The following is a 19,716-nucleotide window of genomic DNA, read 5'->3' as shown; positions in this document are numbered from 1 at the left end:
TCACCATGGTAACGTTGTTGCAACATTTGTAAAATATTGAAACGCCACTCCGCCTACAATGTTTTTACAGTCCACAGTAATTAATTAATTAATTAGTTAATTTCATACAATTTGCGGGACTATGCTACACTCTTCCATCGATCGAATGTTTTACTGCTGTGGAATGTTACACACGTTCGAATCGAACTGTCCCTTTCTGTGACGTCACAGTAATTGGAATGGAATTTGGGAGCCTCTTAATTTTGTTCGCTGAGAATCCTGAGTGCAAAAGGCTTCATTCAGTTCAGTGAAAGTTTTATTGGTGAATCACGGTTCAGTCTTCAAACTCAGTCACCATGTCTGATACCAAGATGTATTACAGCAGACCAACTCTTATTTCCAATTGGTAAGTAGACTAGCCAACTATTCATTCTAAAATATCTCTCAACATCACAGCTATCTGCAGATCACATGAATGATGTACATATTATTTCCATCTAGGCATAAAAACAGAGAGGCCGAACCCAAAGACTATGACTTCACTCTGTGTCCAGATGGAAAGAAGAAACTCAGTAAATCTACCTACAAACACTTTGGAACCTACATGGATGCTGTGAGCAATACCTCTCCTTTGTGAAACAATAGGAGATTATATATCAAGGCTTTTTATTTGATCTTGGTTATTCATGTCTCAGTTGGCCTTTAAAAATATATATATATATATTTTGTTGTTGTTGCTGCTGTAACATAATCTCTTTACCGAAGTTCCCTTTGGGGAAAAACAACAAAATATTCTAAGAGTTCTATTCTATTCTCTTTAACCTCCAGGATTGGAGCACAAGCACAGAAACACAAATGTCACAGTATCTACTGAAGAGAGATTATGAGCCCAAGAAGATTCTCAAGTCTATGGTAGAGGCTGACCACTTCCAGTCTGCAGACTTTGACAAACGTACCGTCAGGTAGGCTGTAACTGTAGAACTGTAGCATGGTGCCATCAGGTATAGTAGCTGGCTATAGGAGGACTGTAGCATAGTGCTGTCAGGTATAGTAGCTGGCTATAGGAGGACTGTAGCATAGGGCCATCAGGTATAGTAGCTGGCTATAGGAGGACTGTAGCATAGTACCGTCAGGTATAGTAGCTGGCTATAGGAGGACTGTAGCATGGTGCCATCAGGTATAGTAGCTGGCTATAGGAGGACTGTAGCATAGTGCCATCAGGTACAGTAGCTGGCTATAGGAGGACTGTAGCATAGTGCCATCAGGTATAGTAGCTGGCTATAGGAGGACTGTAGCATAGTGCCATCAGGTACAGTAGCTGGCTATAAGAGGACTGTAGCATAGTACCATCAGGTATAGTAGCTGGCTATAGGAGGACTGTAGCATAGTGCCATCAGGTACAGTAGCTGGCTATAGGAGGACTGTAGCATAGTGCCATCAGGTATAGTAGCTGGCTATAGGAGGACTGTAGCATAGTGCCATCAGGTACAGTAGCTGGCTATAGGAGGACTGTAGCATAGTACCATCAGGTATAGTAGCTGGCTATAGGAGGACTGTAGCATAGTACCATCAGGTATAGTAGCTGGCTATAGGAGGACTGTAGCATGGTGCCATCAGGTATAGTAGCTGGCTATAGGAGGACTGTAGCATAGTGCCATCAGGTATAGTAGCTGGCTATAGGAGGACTGTAGCATAGTGCCATCAGGTGCAGTAGCTGGCTATAGGAGGACTGTAGCATGGTGCCATCAGGTATAGTAGCTGGCTATAGGAGGACTGTAGCATGGTGCCATCAGGTACAGTAGCTGGCTATAGGAGGACTGTAGCATAGTGCCATCAGGTATAGTAGCTGGCTATAGGAGGACTGTAGCATGGTGCCATCAGGTATAGTAGCTGGCTATAGGAGGACTGTAGCATAGTGCCGTCAGGTGCAGTAGCTGGCTATAGGAGGACTGTAGCATAGTGCCATCAGGTATAGTAGCTGGCTATAGGAGGACTGTAGCATAGTGCCATCAGGTACAGTAGCTGGCTATAGGAGGACTGTAGCATGGTGCCATCAGGTATAGTAGCTGGCTATAGGAGGACTGTAGCATAGTGCCGTCAGGTGCAGTAGCTGGCTATAGGAGGACTGTAGCATAGTGCCATCAGGTATAGTAGCTGGCTATAGGAGGACTGTAGCATAGTGCCATCAGGTACAGTAGCTGGCTATAGGAGGACTGTAGCATGGTGCCATCAGGTGCAGTAGCTGGCTATAGGAGGACTGTAGCATAGTGCCGTCAGGTGCAGTAGCTGGCTATAGGAGGACTGTAGCATAGTGCCATCAGGTATAGTAGCTGGCTATAGGAGGACTGTAGCATAGTGCCATCAGGTACAGTAGCTGGCTATAGGAGGACTGTAGCATGGTGCCATCAGGTACAGTAGCTGGCTATAGGAGGACTGTAGCATAGTGCCGTCAGGTACAGTAGCTGGCTATAGGAGGACTGTAGCATAGTGCAGTCAGGTACAGTAGCTGGCTATAGGAGGACTGTAGCATGGTGCCGTCAGGTACAGTAGCTGGCTATAGGAGGACTGTAACATAGTGCCGTCAGGTACAGTAGCTGGCTATAGGAGGACTGTAGCATAGTGCCGTCAGGTACAGTAGCTGGCTATAGGAGGACTGTAGCATAGTGCCGTCAGGTACAGTAGCTGGCTATAGGAGGACTGTAGCATAGTGCCGTCAGGTACAGTAGCTGGCTATAGGAGGACTGTAGCATAGTGCCGTCAGGTACAGTAGCTGGCTATAGGAGGACTGTAGCATAGTGCCGTCAGGTACAGTAGCTGGCTATAGGAGGACTGTAGCATAGTGCCGTCAGGTACAGTAGCTGGCTATAGGAGGACTGTAGCATAGTGCCGTCAGGTACAGTAGCTGGCTATAGGAGGACTGTAGCATAGTGCCGTCAGGTGTAGTAGCTGGCTATAGGAGGACTGTAGCATAGTGCCGTCAGGTACAGTAGCTGGCTATAGGAGGACTGTAGCATAGTGCCGTCAGGTACAGTAGCTGGCTATAGGAGGACTGTAGCATAGTGCCGTCAGGTACAGTAGCTGGCTATAGGAGGACTGTAGCATAGTGCCGTCAGGTACAGTAGCTGGCTATAGGAGGACTGTAGCATAGTGCCGTCAGGTACAGTAGCTGGCTATAGGAGGACTGTAGCATGGTGCCATCAGGTATAGTAGCTGGCTATAGGAGGACTGTAGCATGGTGCCATCAGGTATAGTAGCAGGCTATAGGAGGACTGTAGCATAGTGCCGTCAGGTACAGTAGCTGGCTATAGGAGGACTGTAGCATGGTGCCGTCAGGTATAGTAGCTGGCTATAGGAGGACTGTAGCATGGTGCCATCAGGTATAGTAGCTGGCTATAGGAGGACTGTAGCATAGTGCCATCAGGTATAGTAGCTGGCTATAGGAGGACTGTAGCATGGTGCCATCAGGTATAGTAGCTGGCTATAGGAGGACTGTAGCATGGTGCCGTCAGGTACAGTAGCTGGCTATAGGAGGACTGTAGCATGGTGCCATCAGGTATAGTAGCTGGCTATAGGAGGACTGTAGCATGGTGCCATCAGGTATAGTAGCTGGCTATAGGAGGACTGTAGCATAGTACCGTCAGGTATAGTAGCTGGCTATAGGAGGACTGTAGCATGGTGCCATCAGGTATAGTAGCTGGCTATAGGAGGACTGTAGCATAGTGCCATCAGGTACAGTAGCTGGCTATAGGAGGACTGTAGCATAGTGCCATCAGGTATAGTAGCTGGCTATAGGAGGACTGTAGCATAGTGCCATCAGGTACAGTAGCTGGCTATAGGAGGACTGTAGCATAGTACCATCAGGTATAGTAGCTGGCTATAGGAGGACTGTAGCATAGTGCCATCAGGTACAGTAGCTGGCTATAGGAGGACTGTAGCATAGTGCCATCAGGTATAGTAGCTGGCTATAGGAGGACTGTAGCATAGTGCCATCAGGTACAGTAGCTGGCTATAGGAGGACTGTAGCATGGTGCCATCAGGTACAGTAGCTGGCTATAGGAGGACTGTAGCATAGTGCCGTCAGGTACAGTAGCTGGCTATAGGAGGACTGTAGCATAGTGCAGTCAGGTACAGTAGCTGGCTATAGGAGGACTGTAGCATGGTGCCGTCAGGTACAGTAGCTGGCTATAGGAGGACTGTAACATAGTGCCGTCAGGTACAGTAGCTGGCTATAGGAGGACTGTAGCATAGTGCCGTCAGGTACAGTAGCTGGCTATAGGAGGACTGTAGCATAGTGCCGTCAGGTACAGTAGCTGGCTATAGGAGGACTGTAGCATAGTGCCGTCAGGTACAGTAGCTGGCTATAGGAGGACTGTAGCATAGTGCCGTCAGGTACAGTAGCTGGCTATAGGAGGACTGTAGCATAGTGCCGTAGGGAGGCAGTAGCTGGCTATAGGAGGACAGTAGCTGTGCTATAGGAGGACTGTAGCATAGTGCCGTCAGGTACAGTAGCTGGCTATAGGAGGAGCATAGTGCCGTCAGGACAGTAGCTGGCTATAGGAGGACTGTAGCATAGTGCCGTCAGGTACAGTAGCTGGCTATAGGAGGACTGTAGCATAGTGCCGTCAGGTACAGTAGCTGGCTATAGGAGGACTGTAGCATAGTGCCGTCAGGTACAGTAGCTGGCTATAGGAGGACTGTAGCATAGTGCCGTCAGGTACAGTAGCTGGCTATAGGAGGACTGTAGCATAGTGCCGTCAGGTACAGTAGCTGGCTATAGGAGGACTGTAGCATAGTGCCGTCAGGTACAGTAGCTGGCTATAGGAGGACTGTAGCATAGTGTCAGGTAGGTGGCAGGTCACAGTAGCTGGCTATAGGAGGACTGTAGCATGGTGCCATCAGGTATAGTAGCTGGCTATAGGAGGACTGTAGCATGGTGCCATCAGGTATAGTAGCTGGCTATAGGAGGACTGTAGCATGGTGCCGTCAGGTATAGTAGCTGGCTATAGGAGGACTGTAGCATGGTGCCATCAGGTATAGTAGCTGGCTATAGGAGGACTGTAGCATGGTGCCATCAGGTATAGTAGCTGGCTATAGGAGGACTGTAGCATGGTGCCATCAGGTATAGTAGCTGGCTATAGGAGGACTGTAGCATGGTGCCATCAGGTATAGTAGCTGGCTATAGGAGGACTGTAGCATGGTGCCATCAGGTATAGTAGCTGGCTATAGGAGGACTGTAGCATGGTGCCATCAGGTATAGTAGCTGGCTATAGGAGGACTGTAGCATGGTGCCATCAGGTATAGTAGCTGGCTATAGGAGGACTGTAGCATAGTGCCATCAGGTATAGTAGCTGGCTATAGGAGGACTGTAGCATAGTGCCATCAGGTATAGTAGCTGGCTATAGGAGGACTGTAGCATAGTGCCATCAGGTATAGTAGCTGGCTATAGGAGGACTGTAGCATAGTGCCATCAGGTACAGTAGCTGGCTATAGGAGGACTGTAGCATAGTGCCATCAGGTACAGTAGCTGGCTATAGGAGGACTGTAGCATAGTGCCATCAGGTACAGTAGCTGGCTATAGGAGGACTGTAGCATAGTGCCATCAGGTATAGTAGCTGGCTATAGGAGGACTGTAGCATAGTAGCTGGCTGCCATCAGGTACAGTAGGAGGACTGTAGCATAGTGCCATCAGGTACAGTAGCTGGCTATAGGAGGACTGTAGCATAGTGCCATCAGGTACAGTAGCTGGCTATAGGAGGACTGTAGCATAGTGCCATCAGGTACAGTAGCTGGCTATAGGAGGACTGTAGCATGGTGCCATCAGGTGCAGTAGCTGGCTATAGGAGGACTGTAGCATAGTGCCATCAGGTGCAGTAGCTGGCTATAGGAGGACTGTAGCATAGTGCCATCAGGTGCATAGTAGCTGGCTATAGGAGGACTGTAGCATAGTGCCATCAGGTATACAGTAGCTGGCTATAGGAGGACTGTAGCATGGTGCCATCAGGTACAGTAGCTGGCTATAGGAGGACTGTAGCATAGTGCCATCCAGGGTAGCTGGCATAGCTATAGGAGGACTGTAGCATAGTGCCATCAGGTATAGTAGCTGGCTATAGGAGGACTGTAGCATAGTGCCATCAGGTACAGTAGCTGGCTATAGGAGGACTGTAGCATGGTGCCATCAGGTGCAGTAGCTGGCTATAGGAGGACTGTAGCATGGTGCCGTCAGGTGCAGTAGCTGGCTATAGGAGGACTGTAGCATAGTGCCATCAGGTATAGTAGCTGGCTATAGGAGGACTGTAGCATAGTGCCATCAGGTACAGTAGCTGGCTATAGGAGGACTGTAGCATGGTGCCATCAGGTACAGTAGCTGGCTATAGGAGGAGGTGCCACAGGTACAGTAGCTGGCTATAGGAGGACTGTAGCATAGTGCCGTCAGGTACAGTAGCTGGCTATAGGAGAACTGTAGCATAGTGCAGTCAGGTACAGTAGCTGGCTATAGGAGGACTGTAGCATGGTGCCGTCAGGTACAGTAGCTGGCTATAGGAGGACTGTAACATAGTGCCGTCAGGTACTGTAGCTGGCTATAGGAGGACTGTAGCATAGTGCCGTCAGGTACAGTAGCTGGCTATAGGAGGACTGTAGCATAGTGCCGTCAGGTACAGTAGCTGGCTATAGGAGGACTGTAGCATAGTGCCGTCAGGTACAGTAGCTGGCTATAGGAGGACTGTAGCATAGTGCCGTCAGGTACAGTAGCTGGCTATAGGAGGACTGTAGCATAGTGCCGTCAGGTACAGTAGCTGGCTATAGGAGGACTGTAGCATAGTGCCGTCAGGTACAAGTAGCTGGCTATAGGAGGACTGTAGCATAGTGCCGTCAGGTACAGTAGCTGGCTATAGGAGGACTGTAGCATAGTGCCGTCAGGTACAGTAGCTGGCTATAGGAGGACTGTAGCATAGTGCCGTCAGGTACAGTAGCTGGCTATAGGAGGACTGTAGCATAGTGCCGTCAGGTACAGTAGCTGGCTATAGGAGGACTGTAGCATAGTGCCGTCAGGTACAGTAGCTGGCTATAGGAGGACTGTAGCATAGTGCCGTCAGGTACAGTAGCTGGCTATAGGAGGACTGTAGCATGGTGCCGTCAGGTACAGTAGCTGGCTATAGGAGGACTGTAGCATAGTGCCGTCAGGTACAGTAGCTGGCTATAGGAGGACTGTAGCATAGTGCCGTCAGGTACAGTAGCTGGCTATAGGAGGACTGTAGCATAGTGCCGTCAGGTACAGTAGCTGGCTATAGGAGGACTGTAGCATAGTGCCGTCAGGTACAGTAGCTGGCTATAGGAGGACTGTAGCATAGTGCCGTCAGGTACAGTAGCTGGCTATAGGAGGACTGTAGCATAGTGCCGTCAGGTACAGTAGCTGGCTATAGGAGGACTGTAGCATAGTGCCTTGTTTTTACGCTCACAGACTCTTTATTCAATTTATTTCAAATAACCTTTGTTTCCCGAGAGTGAACTTCATGTGTGGTAAAGGATTGGTACGTACAAGACACATAACACTGAGTACACAAACTTAATATACATGTGTGCAGTTACAGGCTATACACCAGTGGAGGCTGCTAAGGGGAGGACGGCTCATAATAATGTTTGGAAAGGAGCGAATGGAATGGTTATTTGATACCATTCCACCTTTTCCGCTCGAGCCATCACCACGAGCCCGTCCTCCCAAATTAAGGTGCCACAAGCCTCCTGTGCTAGACACATACAGTATATTCTTGATGTAGCAGTAGAATGTTGAGATGCTATGTATGCTATGTGCAGAGATTTACAAATTACATTTAGGTGTACACAATGTGTTGATCCAGTGTTGTTTTACCGCAGAGACACAGCAGGACATGTGACTGGTGTGACCAATAGCATCCTGCCACATCATCGCCCCGGGCATGACAAGATGTAAGACGCTGTTCTTTGTTCTTCTTGCTTCTACACACACTCAGTAACCAGTTTTCTCTTGTACTAGAGGACAGTGAGAACGGTGAACTCATGCTGTGTGAACTGTCGACTCCAAATGGTGTCTCTACTACTGTCTGCCAAAAGAGGGCGATATGACTGTTTGGTCGTGGAGGCCCCATTCTCCTTGTGGAATAAATCAAAATTATTTTACACAACAACAACAAAAATCTCAAATGTTGATATTGACAAGTTTCAAATATGATAACAGCAGAGGACACAGTGTTATAAGCAAAGTTGGAGCTGTTTTGAACATCCTTTGTTTAGAGGGCAGGAGCCAAACACTTTACTTTTTGCACCAATGGAATCCCTTTGTTTCCAACTTAAAGCGGTCAAATAGGCCTGTAGTTAACATTCATTTCAAGCACAATTGCATAAGACATGGAGAGCGCCTGTGGAAACAGTGATGTATTCCTGATGCCGTCGTCCATCCTTACTGTGTGGGAGGCTAGGGCTACAGCTCACAGCAACATTTGAAGTGTGTCTCACACACCACTCCGTTTTTAGAAGGCTTGGCAACACTTAACACAACATTTGAATAATGCCAAGAGACCTTTCATGAACATCTGTCTGTTTTTTTTGGTGTAGGCTATAAAAATCTCCCATTCACACACAGTCTGGGCATAGTGGTAATTTTATTTTACCTTTATTTTATTAGGGAGTCATACTGAGACCAATGTCTCTTTTCCAGATGAGCCCTGAATTACATAAATGACAGCAAATACACACATCAATATAAATACAAAATGTAAGCAGAAATAAAACAATAATACACTCAGTTGTTTATCAAATCAAACTTGATTTAAAGTTCATTTCAAATCAGAATAGACTTTCCAGTAGAACAACAAATTGAAGGAGACAAGATGCATTAGTAATGGGCAGCACATGTAACAGATGTGAGCATAAACACCATGTTGACTAGAGCCTGGGAGTTTGCCTCTGGGGGTCTGCCCAAAGAGAGTTCTTCAGCGGTAGAGTCTTCAGGTTTTCCTGTGAGGGTACCCATAGACCGATGGAGACTGCTGAGGGGAGGACGGCTCATAACAACAGCTGGAACGGAGCAAATGAAATGGCATCAAACCATGTGTTTGATGTATTTGATACCGTTCCACTGATTCCATTCCAGCCTTGAGTCCGTCCTCCCCAATTAAAGTGCCACCAACCTCCTGTGCTTTAGACCTACTATGATGTAAATCAAATCATATCAATCAAATGAAATGTTATTGTTCACATACACATGGTTAGCAGATGTTAATGTGAGTGTAGCGAAAGACTCGTGCTTCTAATTCCGACAGTGCAGTAATATCTAACAAGTAATCTAACAATTTCACAACAACTACCTTATGCACACAATATAAGTGTACATATAATGTGTACATATAAATATATGGATGCGCGATGGCCGTGCGGCATAGGCGAGATGCAGTAGATGGTATAAAATACAGTATAAACATATGAGATGAGTAGTGTAGTATATGTAAACATTATTAAAGTGTCATTATTTAAAGTGACTAGTGATACCATTATTAAATCAATTTATTAAAGTTGCCAGTGATTTTAGTCTATGTTGACTGCAGCCTCTCTATCTTAGTGATGGCTTTTTAACAGACTGATGGCCTTGAGATAGAAGCTGTTTTTCAGTCTCTCTGTCCCAGCTTTGATGCACCTGTACTGACCTCGCCTTCTGGATGATAGCGGGGTGAACAGGCAGTGGCACGGGTGTCCTTGATGATCTTTTTGGCCTTCCTGTGACATCGGGTGCTGTAGGTATCCTGGAGGGCAGGTAGTTTGCCCCCGGTGATGCCTTGTGCAGACACACTACCCTCTAGAGAGCCTTGCGGTTGAGGGATTTAGAAGTTTGTGAGTGCTTTTGGTGACAAGCCAAATTTCTTCACCCTCCTGAGGTTGAAGAGGAGCTGTTGCACCTTCTTCGCCACGCTGTCTGTGTGGGTGGACCGTTTCAGTTTGTCTGTGATGTGTACGCCAAGGAACTTAAAACTTTCCACCTTCTCCGCTACTGTCCCGTCGATGTGGATAGGGGGGTGCACCCTCTGCTGTTTCCTGAAGTCCACGATCATCTCCTTTGTTTTGTTGACGTTGAGTGAGAGGTTATTTTCCTGACCCCACACGCCGTGGGCCCTCACCTCCTCCCTGTAGGCCGTCTCGTAGTTGTTGGTAAACAAGCCTACCACTGTACTGTCGTCTGCCAACTTGATCATTGAGTTGGAGGCGTGCATGGCCTCGAGGTCATGAGTGAACAGGGAGTACAGGAGAGGGCTGAGAACACACCCATGTGGGGCCCCAGTGTTGAGGATCAGCGGGGTGGAGATGTTGTTTCCTACCTTCACCACCTGGGGGCGGCCCGCCAGAAAGTCCAGTTGCACAGGGCGGGGTCGAGACCCAGGGTCTCAAGCTTAATGATGAGTTTGGAGGGTACTATGGTGTTGACTGCTGAGCTGTAGTCAATGAACAGACAGCATTTTTACATACAGTTGAAGTTGGAATTTTACATACACTTAGGTTGGAGTCATTAAAACTCATTTTTCAACCACTCCACAAATTTCTTGTTAACAAACTATAGTTTTGGCAAGTCGGTTAGGACATCTACTTTAGTAATTTTCCCAACAATTGTTTACAGACAGATTATTTAATTTATAATCTTTGTATCACAATTTCAATGGGTCAGAAGTTTACATTCACTAAGTTGACTGTGCCTTTAAACAGCTTGGAAAATTCCAGAAAAGAATGTCATGACTTTAAAAGCTTCTGATAGGCTAATTGACATCATTTGGGTCAATTGGAGGTGTACCTGTGGATGTATTTCAAGGCCTACCTTCAAACTCAATGCCTCATTGCTTGACATCATGGGAAAATCAAAAAAAATCAGCCAAGACCTCAGAAAAAAACCTCCACAAGTCTGGTTCATCCTTGAGAGCAATTTCCAAACTCCTGAAGGTACCACGTTCATCTGTACAAACAGTAGTACGCAAGTATAAACACCATGGGACCATGCAGCCGTCATACCGCTCAGGAAAGAGACACGTTCTGTCTCCTAGAGATGAACATACCTTGGTGCAAAAGTGCAAGTCCATCCCAGAACAACAGCAAAGGACCTTGTGAAGATGCTGGAGGAAAGTATCTATATCCACAGTAAAACAAGCCCTATATCGACATAACCTGAAAGGCCACTCAGCAAGGAAGAAGCCACTGCTCCAAAACCGCCATAAAAAAAGCCAGACTACGGTTTGCAACTGCACATGGGGACAAAGATTGTACTTTTTGGAGAAATGTCCTCTGGTCTGATGAAACAAAAATAGAACTGTTTGGCCATAATGACCATCGTTATGTTTGGAGGAAAAAGGGGGAGGCTTGCAAGCCAAAGGACACCATCCCAACCACGAAGCGTGTGAAAGGAAGGAGGCCTACAAACCTGACTCAGTTACACCAGCTCTGTCAAGAGGAATGGGCCAAAATTCACCTAAGTTAACCCCAAGTTAAACAATTTAAAGGCAATGCTACGAAATACTCAATTAGTATATGTAAACTTCTGACCCACTGGGAATGTGATGAAAAAATTAAAGCTGAAATAAATCATTCTCTCCACTATTATTCTGACATTTCACATTCTTAAAATAAAGTGTTTACCTAAGACAGGACATTTCTACTAGGATTAAATGTCAGGAATTGTTAAAAACTGAGTTTAAATGGTGTATGTAAACTTCCGACTTCAACTGTAGGTATTCCTCTTGTCCAGACGGGATAGGGCAGTGTGGTGGTGATTGCATCGTCTGTGGACCTATTGGGGTGGTAAGCAAATTGGGGTGGGTATCGGGTGTCAGGTAGGGTGGAGGTGATATGGTCCTTGACTAGTCTCTCAAAGCACTTCATGATGACAGAAGTGAGTACTACGTGCGATAGTCATTTAGTTCTGTTACCTTAGCTTTCTTGGGAACAGGAACAATGTTGGCCATCTTGAAACATGTGGGGACAGCAGACTGGGATAAGGATTGATTGAATATGTCCGTAAACACACCAGCCAGCTGGTCTTCTCATGCTCTGAGGACGCGGCTGGGGATGTCATCGGGGCCGGCAGCCTTGTGAGGGTTAACACGTTTAAATGTTTTACTCACGTCGGCCACGTTGAAGGAGAGCCCACAGACTTTGGTAGCGGGTCGTGTCGATGGCACTGTATTGTCCTAAAAGCGTGCAAAGAAGTTGTTTCATTTGTCTGGGAGCGAGACGATGTCCATGACGGGGCTGGTTTTATTTTTGTAATCCGTAATTGTCTGTAGACCCTGTAGACTATATTTTGTCTATATACAGACGCGTTGCTTGTTTGATTGCATTGCGGAGGGAATAGCTCAACTGTATTCGGTCATGTTTCCAGTTGCCTTGCCATGATTCAAATGCGGTGGTTCGTGCTTTCAGTTTTGCGCAAATGCTGCCATCAATCCACAGTTTCTGGTTAGGGAAGGTTTTAATAGTTACAGTGGGTACAACATCTCTAATGCACTTCCTAATAAACATACTCACCGAGTCAGCCTATACATCAATGTTATTGTCTGAGGCTACCCGGAATATATCCCAGTCCACGTGATCGAAGCAATCTTGAAGCGTGGAACCTGATTGGTCAGACCAGCGTTGAATAGACCTAAGCACAGGCGCGACCTGTTTTAGTTTCTACCTATAGAATGGGAGCAACAAGATGGAGTCATGATCAGATATGTCGAAGGGAGGGCGGGGGAAGGCCTTGTATGCATCGCGGAAGTTAGACTAGCAATGGTCCAATGTTTTGCCTGTTCTCAGATTCGCTTTGTTAAAATACCCAGCTACAATAAACGCAGCCTCGGGATATATGGTTTTCAGTTTACATAGAGTCCAATGAAGTTCTTTCAGGGCCGTCGAGGTGTCTGCTTGGGGGGGAATATACATTCGGTCGGCATTTGGAATTCTAGGTCAGATGAACAAAAAAACTTGAGTTCCTGTATGTTGTTGTAATTACACCATGAGTGGTTAATCATGAGGCATACACCCCCACCCTTCTTCTTACCAGAGAGATGTTTGTTTCTGTCGGCGCGATGCATGAAGGAACCCGGTGGCTGTACCAACTCTGACAACGTATCCTGAGTGAGCCATGTTTCCATGAAACAGAGAATGCTACAATCTCTGATGTCTCTCTGGAAGGCACCTCGTGCCCTAATTTCATCCACCTTGTTGTATAGAGATTGGACTTTGCAGAGTAATATGCTCAGAAGCGGTGAACGGTGTGCTCGTGCTGTATGATGTAATGAGTCCTTTCACTCTACAACTTTCAAACCTGTTTTAAAGTGTCGGTCTCCAATTCCAGGAATTTGGACTCCACATATGCAGTGGATTACCTGCCCCCATGGGACTCCAGCAAAGAGGCGGTGAGTTTGAGTGTCAAAACATAGTCAGTGGACACCCCGTTCAAACCTCAAAAACACCTTTTCAAACGGACATCACCATTTCATAGTCTTCTGCTAATATTATTCAATTACTATTCCTTACTTCTTCTCCTCCTGTACATACCGTTTCCTCTCATCTGAGACACATCAACCATGTGATGAAATATACATTTTCGTGTACCGTCATGCATAGAATTTTGTTAGCCGTTCCAGAAGCACTTGTGATAGGCTGCTCTGTCAGCAGTGGCAGGTTTCTAGTGTTATGTGTTTAATGTGTGGTTTTATTTTTTTCTCAGTATAACTGTTCCCAGATGTGTAATATAGTGTCTCATGCTCTACAGGAGGACTAGTCTCTAGGATTCTGAGCTCTGGGCTTACCCTGCAGGGAGCTGCATACGTTTCATATTCAACTTTTCATTCCATTATTATTATTTTTTTAACTTCTCATTTTCAACAGGAAATAAAAACAAAGTATGGATTATAGTGCAATAGGTTTCCCATGTGGAGAGATTGTTGTGTGGATTTCTGATTCCCCTATTTTGTAAACTTTCGTGAACTTTTTTATGAGATGAATACATTTGAGGACGTGTGTGTGCTGGTTTCTGTTATCAATGTCCACCTGTTGCAGAGGTTGGCTACCTGTTCTTGGAAGAATATACCGCTGTTCGAGAATCTTGGCAATACTTTGAAAAAGGGACCAAATCTGAAACTTTTATGTTTTAAGCATAAAACATGTCACTCCATAGAACCGTGTTGAGGCCCACGTTATTAAGCTAGTTTGCGATCAAAGCACAACATTTCCACAACTCTTTGTCTTGGGCAAAGAACTAGTGATAGACTCAAACCTTGTCACATTTATACCCCAGGGTTTTACACTGGGGCGGCAGTGTAGCCTAGTGGTTAGAGCGTTGGACTAGTCACCGGAAGGTTGCAAGTTTAAACCCACAAGGTACAAATCTGTCGTTCTGCCCCTGAACAGGCAGTTAACCCACTGTTCCTAGGCCGTCATTGAAAATAAGAATTTGTTCTTAACTGACTTGCCTGGTTAAATCAAGGTAAAAAAAAAACAGGGTTTTACACTGGTGCCTGGCCTAACCTCAGGGTTTACACCGGTGCCTGGTCTAACCCCAGGGTTTACACTGGTGCCTGGCCTAACCCCAGGGTTTTACACTGGTGCCTGGCCTAACCTCAGGGTTTACACCGGTGCCTGGCCTAACCCCAGGGTTTACACCGGTGCCTGGCCTAACCCCAGGGTTTACACTGGTGCCTGTCCTAACCCCAGGGTTTACACTGGTGCCTGGTCTAACCCCAGGGTTTACACTGGTGCCTGGCCTAACCCCAGGGTTTACACCGGTGCCTGGCCTAACCCCAGGGTTTACACCGATGCCTGGCCTAACCCCAGGGTTTACACTGGTGCCTGGCCTAACCTCAGGGTTTACACCGGTGCCTGGCCTAACCCCAGGGTTTACACTGGTGCCTGGCCTAACCCCAGGGTTTACACTGGTGCCTGGCCTAACCCCAGGGTTTACACCGGTGCCTGGCCTAACCCCAGGGTTTACACTGGTGCCTGGCCTAACCCCAGGGTTTACACCGGTGCCTGTCCTAACCCCAGGGTTTACACCGGTGCCTGGCCTAACCCCAGGGTTTACACTGGTGCCTGGCCTAACCCCAGGGTTTACACTGGTGCCTGGCCTAACCTCAGGGTTTACACTGGTGCCTGGCCTAACCCCAGGGTTTACGCCTGGCGCCTGGCCTAACCCCAGGGTTTACACCGGTGCCTGGCCTAACCCCAGGGTTTACACTGGTGCCTGGCCTAACCCCAGGGTTTACACTGGTGCCTGGCCTAACCCCAGGGTTTACACTGGTGCCTGGCCTAACCCCAGGGTTTACACTGGTGCCTGGTCTAACCCCAGGGTTTACACTGGTGCCTGGCCTAACCCCAGGGTTTACACTGGTGCCTGTCCTAACCCCAGGGTTTACACTGGTGCCTGGCCTAACCCCAGGGTTTACACCGGTGCCTGTCCTAACCCCAGGGTTTACACCGGTGCCTGGCCTAACCCCAGGGTTTACACCGGTGCCTGGCCTAACCTCAGGGTTTACACTGGTGCCTGGCCTAACCCCAGGGTTTACACTGGTGCCTGGCCTAACCTCAGGGTTTACACTGGTGCCTGGCCTAACCCCAGGGTTTACGCCTGGCCTAACCTCAGGGTTTACACTGGTGCCTGGCCTAACCCCAGGGTTTACACTGGTGCCTGGCCTAACCCCAGGGTTTACACCGGTGCCTGTCCTAACCCCAGGGTTTACACTGATGCCTGGCCTAACCCCAGGGTTTACACCGGTGCCTGGCCTAACCCCAGGGTTTACACCGGTGCCTGGCCTAACCCCAGGGTTTACACTGGTGCCTGGCCTAACCTCAGGGTTTACACTGGTGCCTGGCCTAACCCCAGGGTTTACACCGGTGCCTGGCCTAACCCCAGGGTTTACACCGGTGCCTGGCCTAACCCCAGGGTTTACACCGGTGCCTGGCCTAACCCCAGGGTTTACACCGGTGCCTGGCCTAACCCCAGGGTTTACACCGGTGCCTGGCCTAACCCCAGGGTTTACACTGGTGCCTGGCCTAACCCCAGGGTTTACACTGGTGCCTGGCCTAACCCCAGGGTTTACACTGGTGCCTGGCCTAACCCCAGGGTTTACACCGGTGCCTGGCCTAACCCCAGGGTTTACACTGGTGCCTGGCCTAACCCCAGGGTTTACACTGGTGCCTGGTCTAACCCCAGGGTTTACACTGGTGCCTGGCCTAACCCCAGGGTTTACACTGGTGCCTGGTCTAACCCCAGGGTTTACACTGGTGCCTGGCCTAACCCCAGGGTTTACACTGGTGCCTGGCATAACCCCAGGGTTTACACTGGTGCCTGGCCTAACCCCAGGGTTTACACCGGTGCCTGGCCTAACCCCAGGGTTTACACCGGTGCCTGGCCTAACCCCAGGGTTTACACCGGTGCCTGGCCTAACCCCAGGGTTTACACCGGTGCCTGGCCTAACCCCAGGGTTTACACTAGTGCCTGGTCTAACCCCAGGGTTTACACTGGTGCCTGGCCTAACCCCAGGGTTTACGCCTGGCCTAACCTCAGGGTTTACACCGGTGCCTGGCCTAACCCCAGGGTTTACACCGGTGCCTGGCCTAACCCCAGGGTTTACACTGGTGCCTGGCCTAACCCCAGGGTTTACACCGGTGCCTGGCCTAACCCCAGGGTTTACACCGGTGCCTGGCCTAACCCCAGGGTTTACACTGGTGCCTGGTCTAAAGCCTCGATCCTGTGAAAAAGCAGCATCTACATCCACACATTGTGTCTCCCCCTCCAGAGAACCATGAAGAGGCGAGCAGCAGACAGCATTCCTGACTACAGGAAGCCCCAGTCCCAGTTCACAGACACCGCCGACTACCGTCGCGGGGGCAGGAACACCTGGCAGGATGAGAGCGGGGTCTATGGTACCCTGGGGGCCACATCCAGGGCCCAGGCTCAGCCATCCAACCCTATCTGCCCCTAGAACCCTCACCCTCCCTGGGGAACCACCACAACATGGCCTCCTTAACCTGGTTCTCACTGACCAAGACTATTCTTCTCACTACAGACTTTACTGTAGCAACTTTTTACCTCAGTATTTCTCTTTCTTTCACCTCAAGCTATTGCTGTTTTGTCATTGTTACATGAATAAAGCAAGTATTGCATGTCCAACGTTTATGTTTTCCTACAACAGTGTTTCATAGGAGTGGTGTCAGTGGAAATGGATACACTGCTGTGCTCACTATTGGTGTTGCATCCCTCAGTGTTCAGTCTTTTAGCATCTGGTGTCTCTCTGTGAGGTTTATAATATGTATCTCCTGGTATTTTCCCCTCCCATCTACCAGGGCTAGGGTTGTCCAGTCATTTATAATGTGTATCACCCAGGGCTAGGGTCGTCCAGTCATTTATAATGTGTATCACCCAGGGCTAGGGTCGTCCAGTCATTTATAATGTGTATCACCCAGGGCTAGGGTCGTCCAGTCATTTATAATGTGTATCACCCAGGGCTAGGGTCGTCCAGTCATTTATAATGTGTATCACCCAGGGCTAGGGTCGTCCAGTCATTTATAATGTGTATCACCCAGGGCTAGGGTCGTCCAGTCATTTATAATGTGAATCACCCAGGGCTAGGGTCGTCCAGTCATTTATAATGTGAATCACCCAGGGCTAGGGTCGTCCAGTCATTTATAATGTGTATCTCCCAGGGTTAGGGTCGTCCAGTCATTTATAATGTGAATCACCCAGGGCTAGGGTCGTCCAGTCATTTATAATGTGTATCACCCAGGGCTAGGGTCGTCCAGTCATTTATAATGTGTATCACCCAGGGCTAGGGTCGTCCAGTCATTTATAATGTGTATCACCCAGGGCTAGGGTCGTCCAGTCATTTATAATGTGAATCACCCAGGGCTAGGGTCGTCCAGTCATTTATAATGTGAATCACCCAGGGCTAGGGTCGTCCAGTCATTTATAATGTGTATCTCCCAGGGTTAGGGTCGTCCAGTCATTTATAATGTGAATCACCCAGGGCTAGGGTCGTCCAGTCATTTATAATGTGTATCACCCAGGGCTAGGGTCGTCCAGTCATTTATAATGTGTATCACCCAGGGCTAGGGTCGTCCAGTCATTTATAATGTGAATCACCCAGGGCTAGGGTTGTCCAAGTCATTTCTTTCTTTTGTTATTTCTACATCCCATCCTATTACCTCATTGTTCTAAGTTCCTCCAACAAAAGCGTCCGTGTTCGTTTTCTCTCAGCAGGGGCAGAACAGAACAAACCAATAATTCAACAATAACAGTCCAAGCAGGATTGAATGCCTCTAGGTGTGAAGCTTTCAGACTCCTCTGGGTCTCTCTGCAACTTTTAAAACGTTCTTATTGAATTACACAGATTGTTAGGCTGAACGTGAGCGAACTACCCTACCTCCCTCCTGGGGTGTGACCTGCACGTGACCTGGAAACAAACCCTTCTGTCGACCCTTAAAGCGCGTGTGCGTGTGTGTGTGTGTGTGTGTGTGTGTGTGTGTGTGTGTGTGTGTGTGTGTGTGTGTGTGTGTGTGTGTGTGTGTGTGTGTGTGTGTGTGTGTGTGTGTGTGTGTGCGTGCGTGCGTGTGTGTGTGTGTGTGTGAGCCTGTTAACACGTCCCTATACACCATGGACATGGCGGTGCTTTGTGTAAATTGTATTTACATTAAATTGTGAACACCCCCCCCCCCCCCCTCCTCCCCATGGGATCTGAACCATTTCCGTTGGCCTGTAAAGCACATGTGTGTGTGGGTGTCTGCTTACTGTGACCCTACCGAGCCGTGTCTTCTTCTTGTCTTCTTCCAATGTGCAGTCAGTGGAACTGTACTCATTATACAGTCTCTGTATAATGTCGATACTGTATGTCTCTGCTGCTGGGTGAAAAACGACAGTCGGAATTGTTCACGTTAAAATAAAACATTTTGAGGGGACAAGTCGGTGTGTGGGTCTCCTTTATGCATTTAGAAAAGCAGTGGATGAGTGATAGTGTAACTAGAGAGAGAGAATAAAAAAAGATCCTCTGTGTACAACATAAAACACCAAATAATGCAGAGCAGAATTAGGACGATACCCGCTAATTGATCTAAATCCAGAAAAGAGACGTTCAATTCTACAACCACCTAAAAGGAAGCGATTCACAAACCTTCCATAACGAAGCCATCGCCTACAGAGAGATGAACCTGGAGAAGAGTCCCCTAATAAGCAAGCTGGTCCACAATTAGACCCAACCAAATCATGAGAAAACAAAAAGATAATTACTTGACACAGTGGAAAGAATTAACAAAAAAACAGAGCAAACTAGAATGCTATTTGGCCCTAAACAGAGAGTACACAGTGGCAGAATACCTGACCACTGTGACTGACACAAACTTAAGGAAAGCTTTGACTATGTACAGACTCAGTGAGCATAGCCTTGCTATTGAGAAAGGCCGCTGTAGGCAGATCTGGCTCTTAAGAGAAAACAGGCTATGTTCACACTGCCCATAAAATGAGGTAGAATCAGAGCTGCACTTCCTAGCCTGCCAAATGTAGGACCATATTAGAGACACAGATTTCCCTCAGATTACACAGACCCACAAATAATTTGAAAACAAATCCAATTTTGATAAACTCCCATATCTACTGGGTGAATTACCACAGTGTGCATCACTGCAGCGAGATGTGACCTGTTGTTGCCACAAGACAAAGGCAACCAGTGAAGAACAAACACCATTGTTATCAGG

General features: G+C 47.8%; 1 protein-coding gene across 1 annotated transcript; it reads left to right on the top strand.

The window, feature by feature from the left end:
* Window position 1: 1 nt before the first annotated feature.
* On the top strand, window positions 2-17,632 carry LOC135513766 (cilia- and flagella-associated protein 95-like). Its single transcript, XM_064936681.1, has 6 exons — window positions 2-385; window positions 481-592; window positions 808-941; window positions 7,852-7,923; window positions 13,328-13,388; window positions 16,770-17,632. The coding sequence occupies exons 1-6, from the start codon at window positions 336-338 to the stop codon at window positions 16,953-16,955; spliced, it is 615 nt and encodes a 204-aa protein (XP_064792753.1). The 5' UTR covers window positions 2-335; the 3' UTR covers window positions 16,956-17,632.
* The last annotated feature ends 2,084 nt before the right edge of the window (window positions 17,633-19,716 follow it).

The sequence above is a fragment of the Oncorhynchus masou genome, chromosome 25 (assembly GCF_036934945.1).
Source record: "Oncorhynchus masou masou isolate Uvic2021 chromosome 25, UVic_Omas_1.1, whole genome shotgun sequence".
NCBI lineage: Eukaryota > Metazoa > Chordata > Actinopteri > Salmoniformes > Salmonidae > Oncorhynchus > Oncorhynchus masou.
The sequence above is the reverse complement of the archived record's forward strand: the minus strand, read 5'-3'. Positions and strand labels throughout refer to the sequence as shown.

Coding starts and splice junctions, on each gene's coding strand:
- LOC135513766 (XM_064936681.1), top strand. CDS start 336: ATGTCTGATACCAAGATGTATTACAGCAGACCAACTCTTATTTCCAAT. Junction 386..480: donor CCAACTCTTATTTCCAATTG/GTAAGTAGACTA, acceptor ATTTCCATCTAG/GCATAAAAACAGAGAGGCCG. Junction 7,924..13,327: donor CGCCCCGGGCATGACAAGAT/GTAAGACGCTGT, acceptor CTCCAATTCCAG/GAATTTGGACTCCACATATG.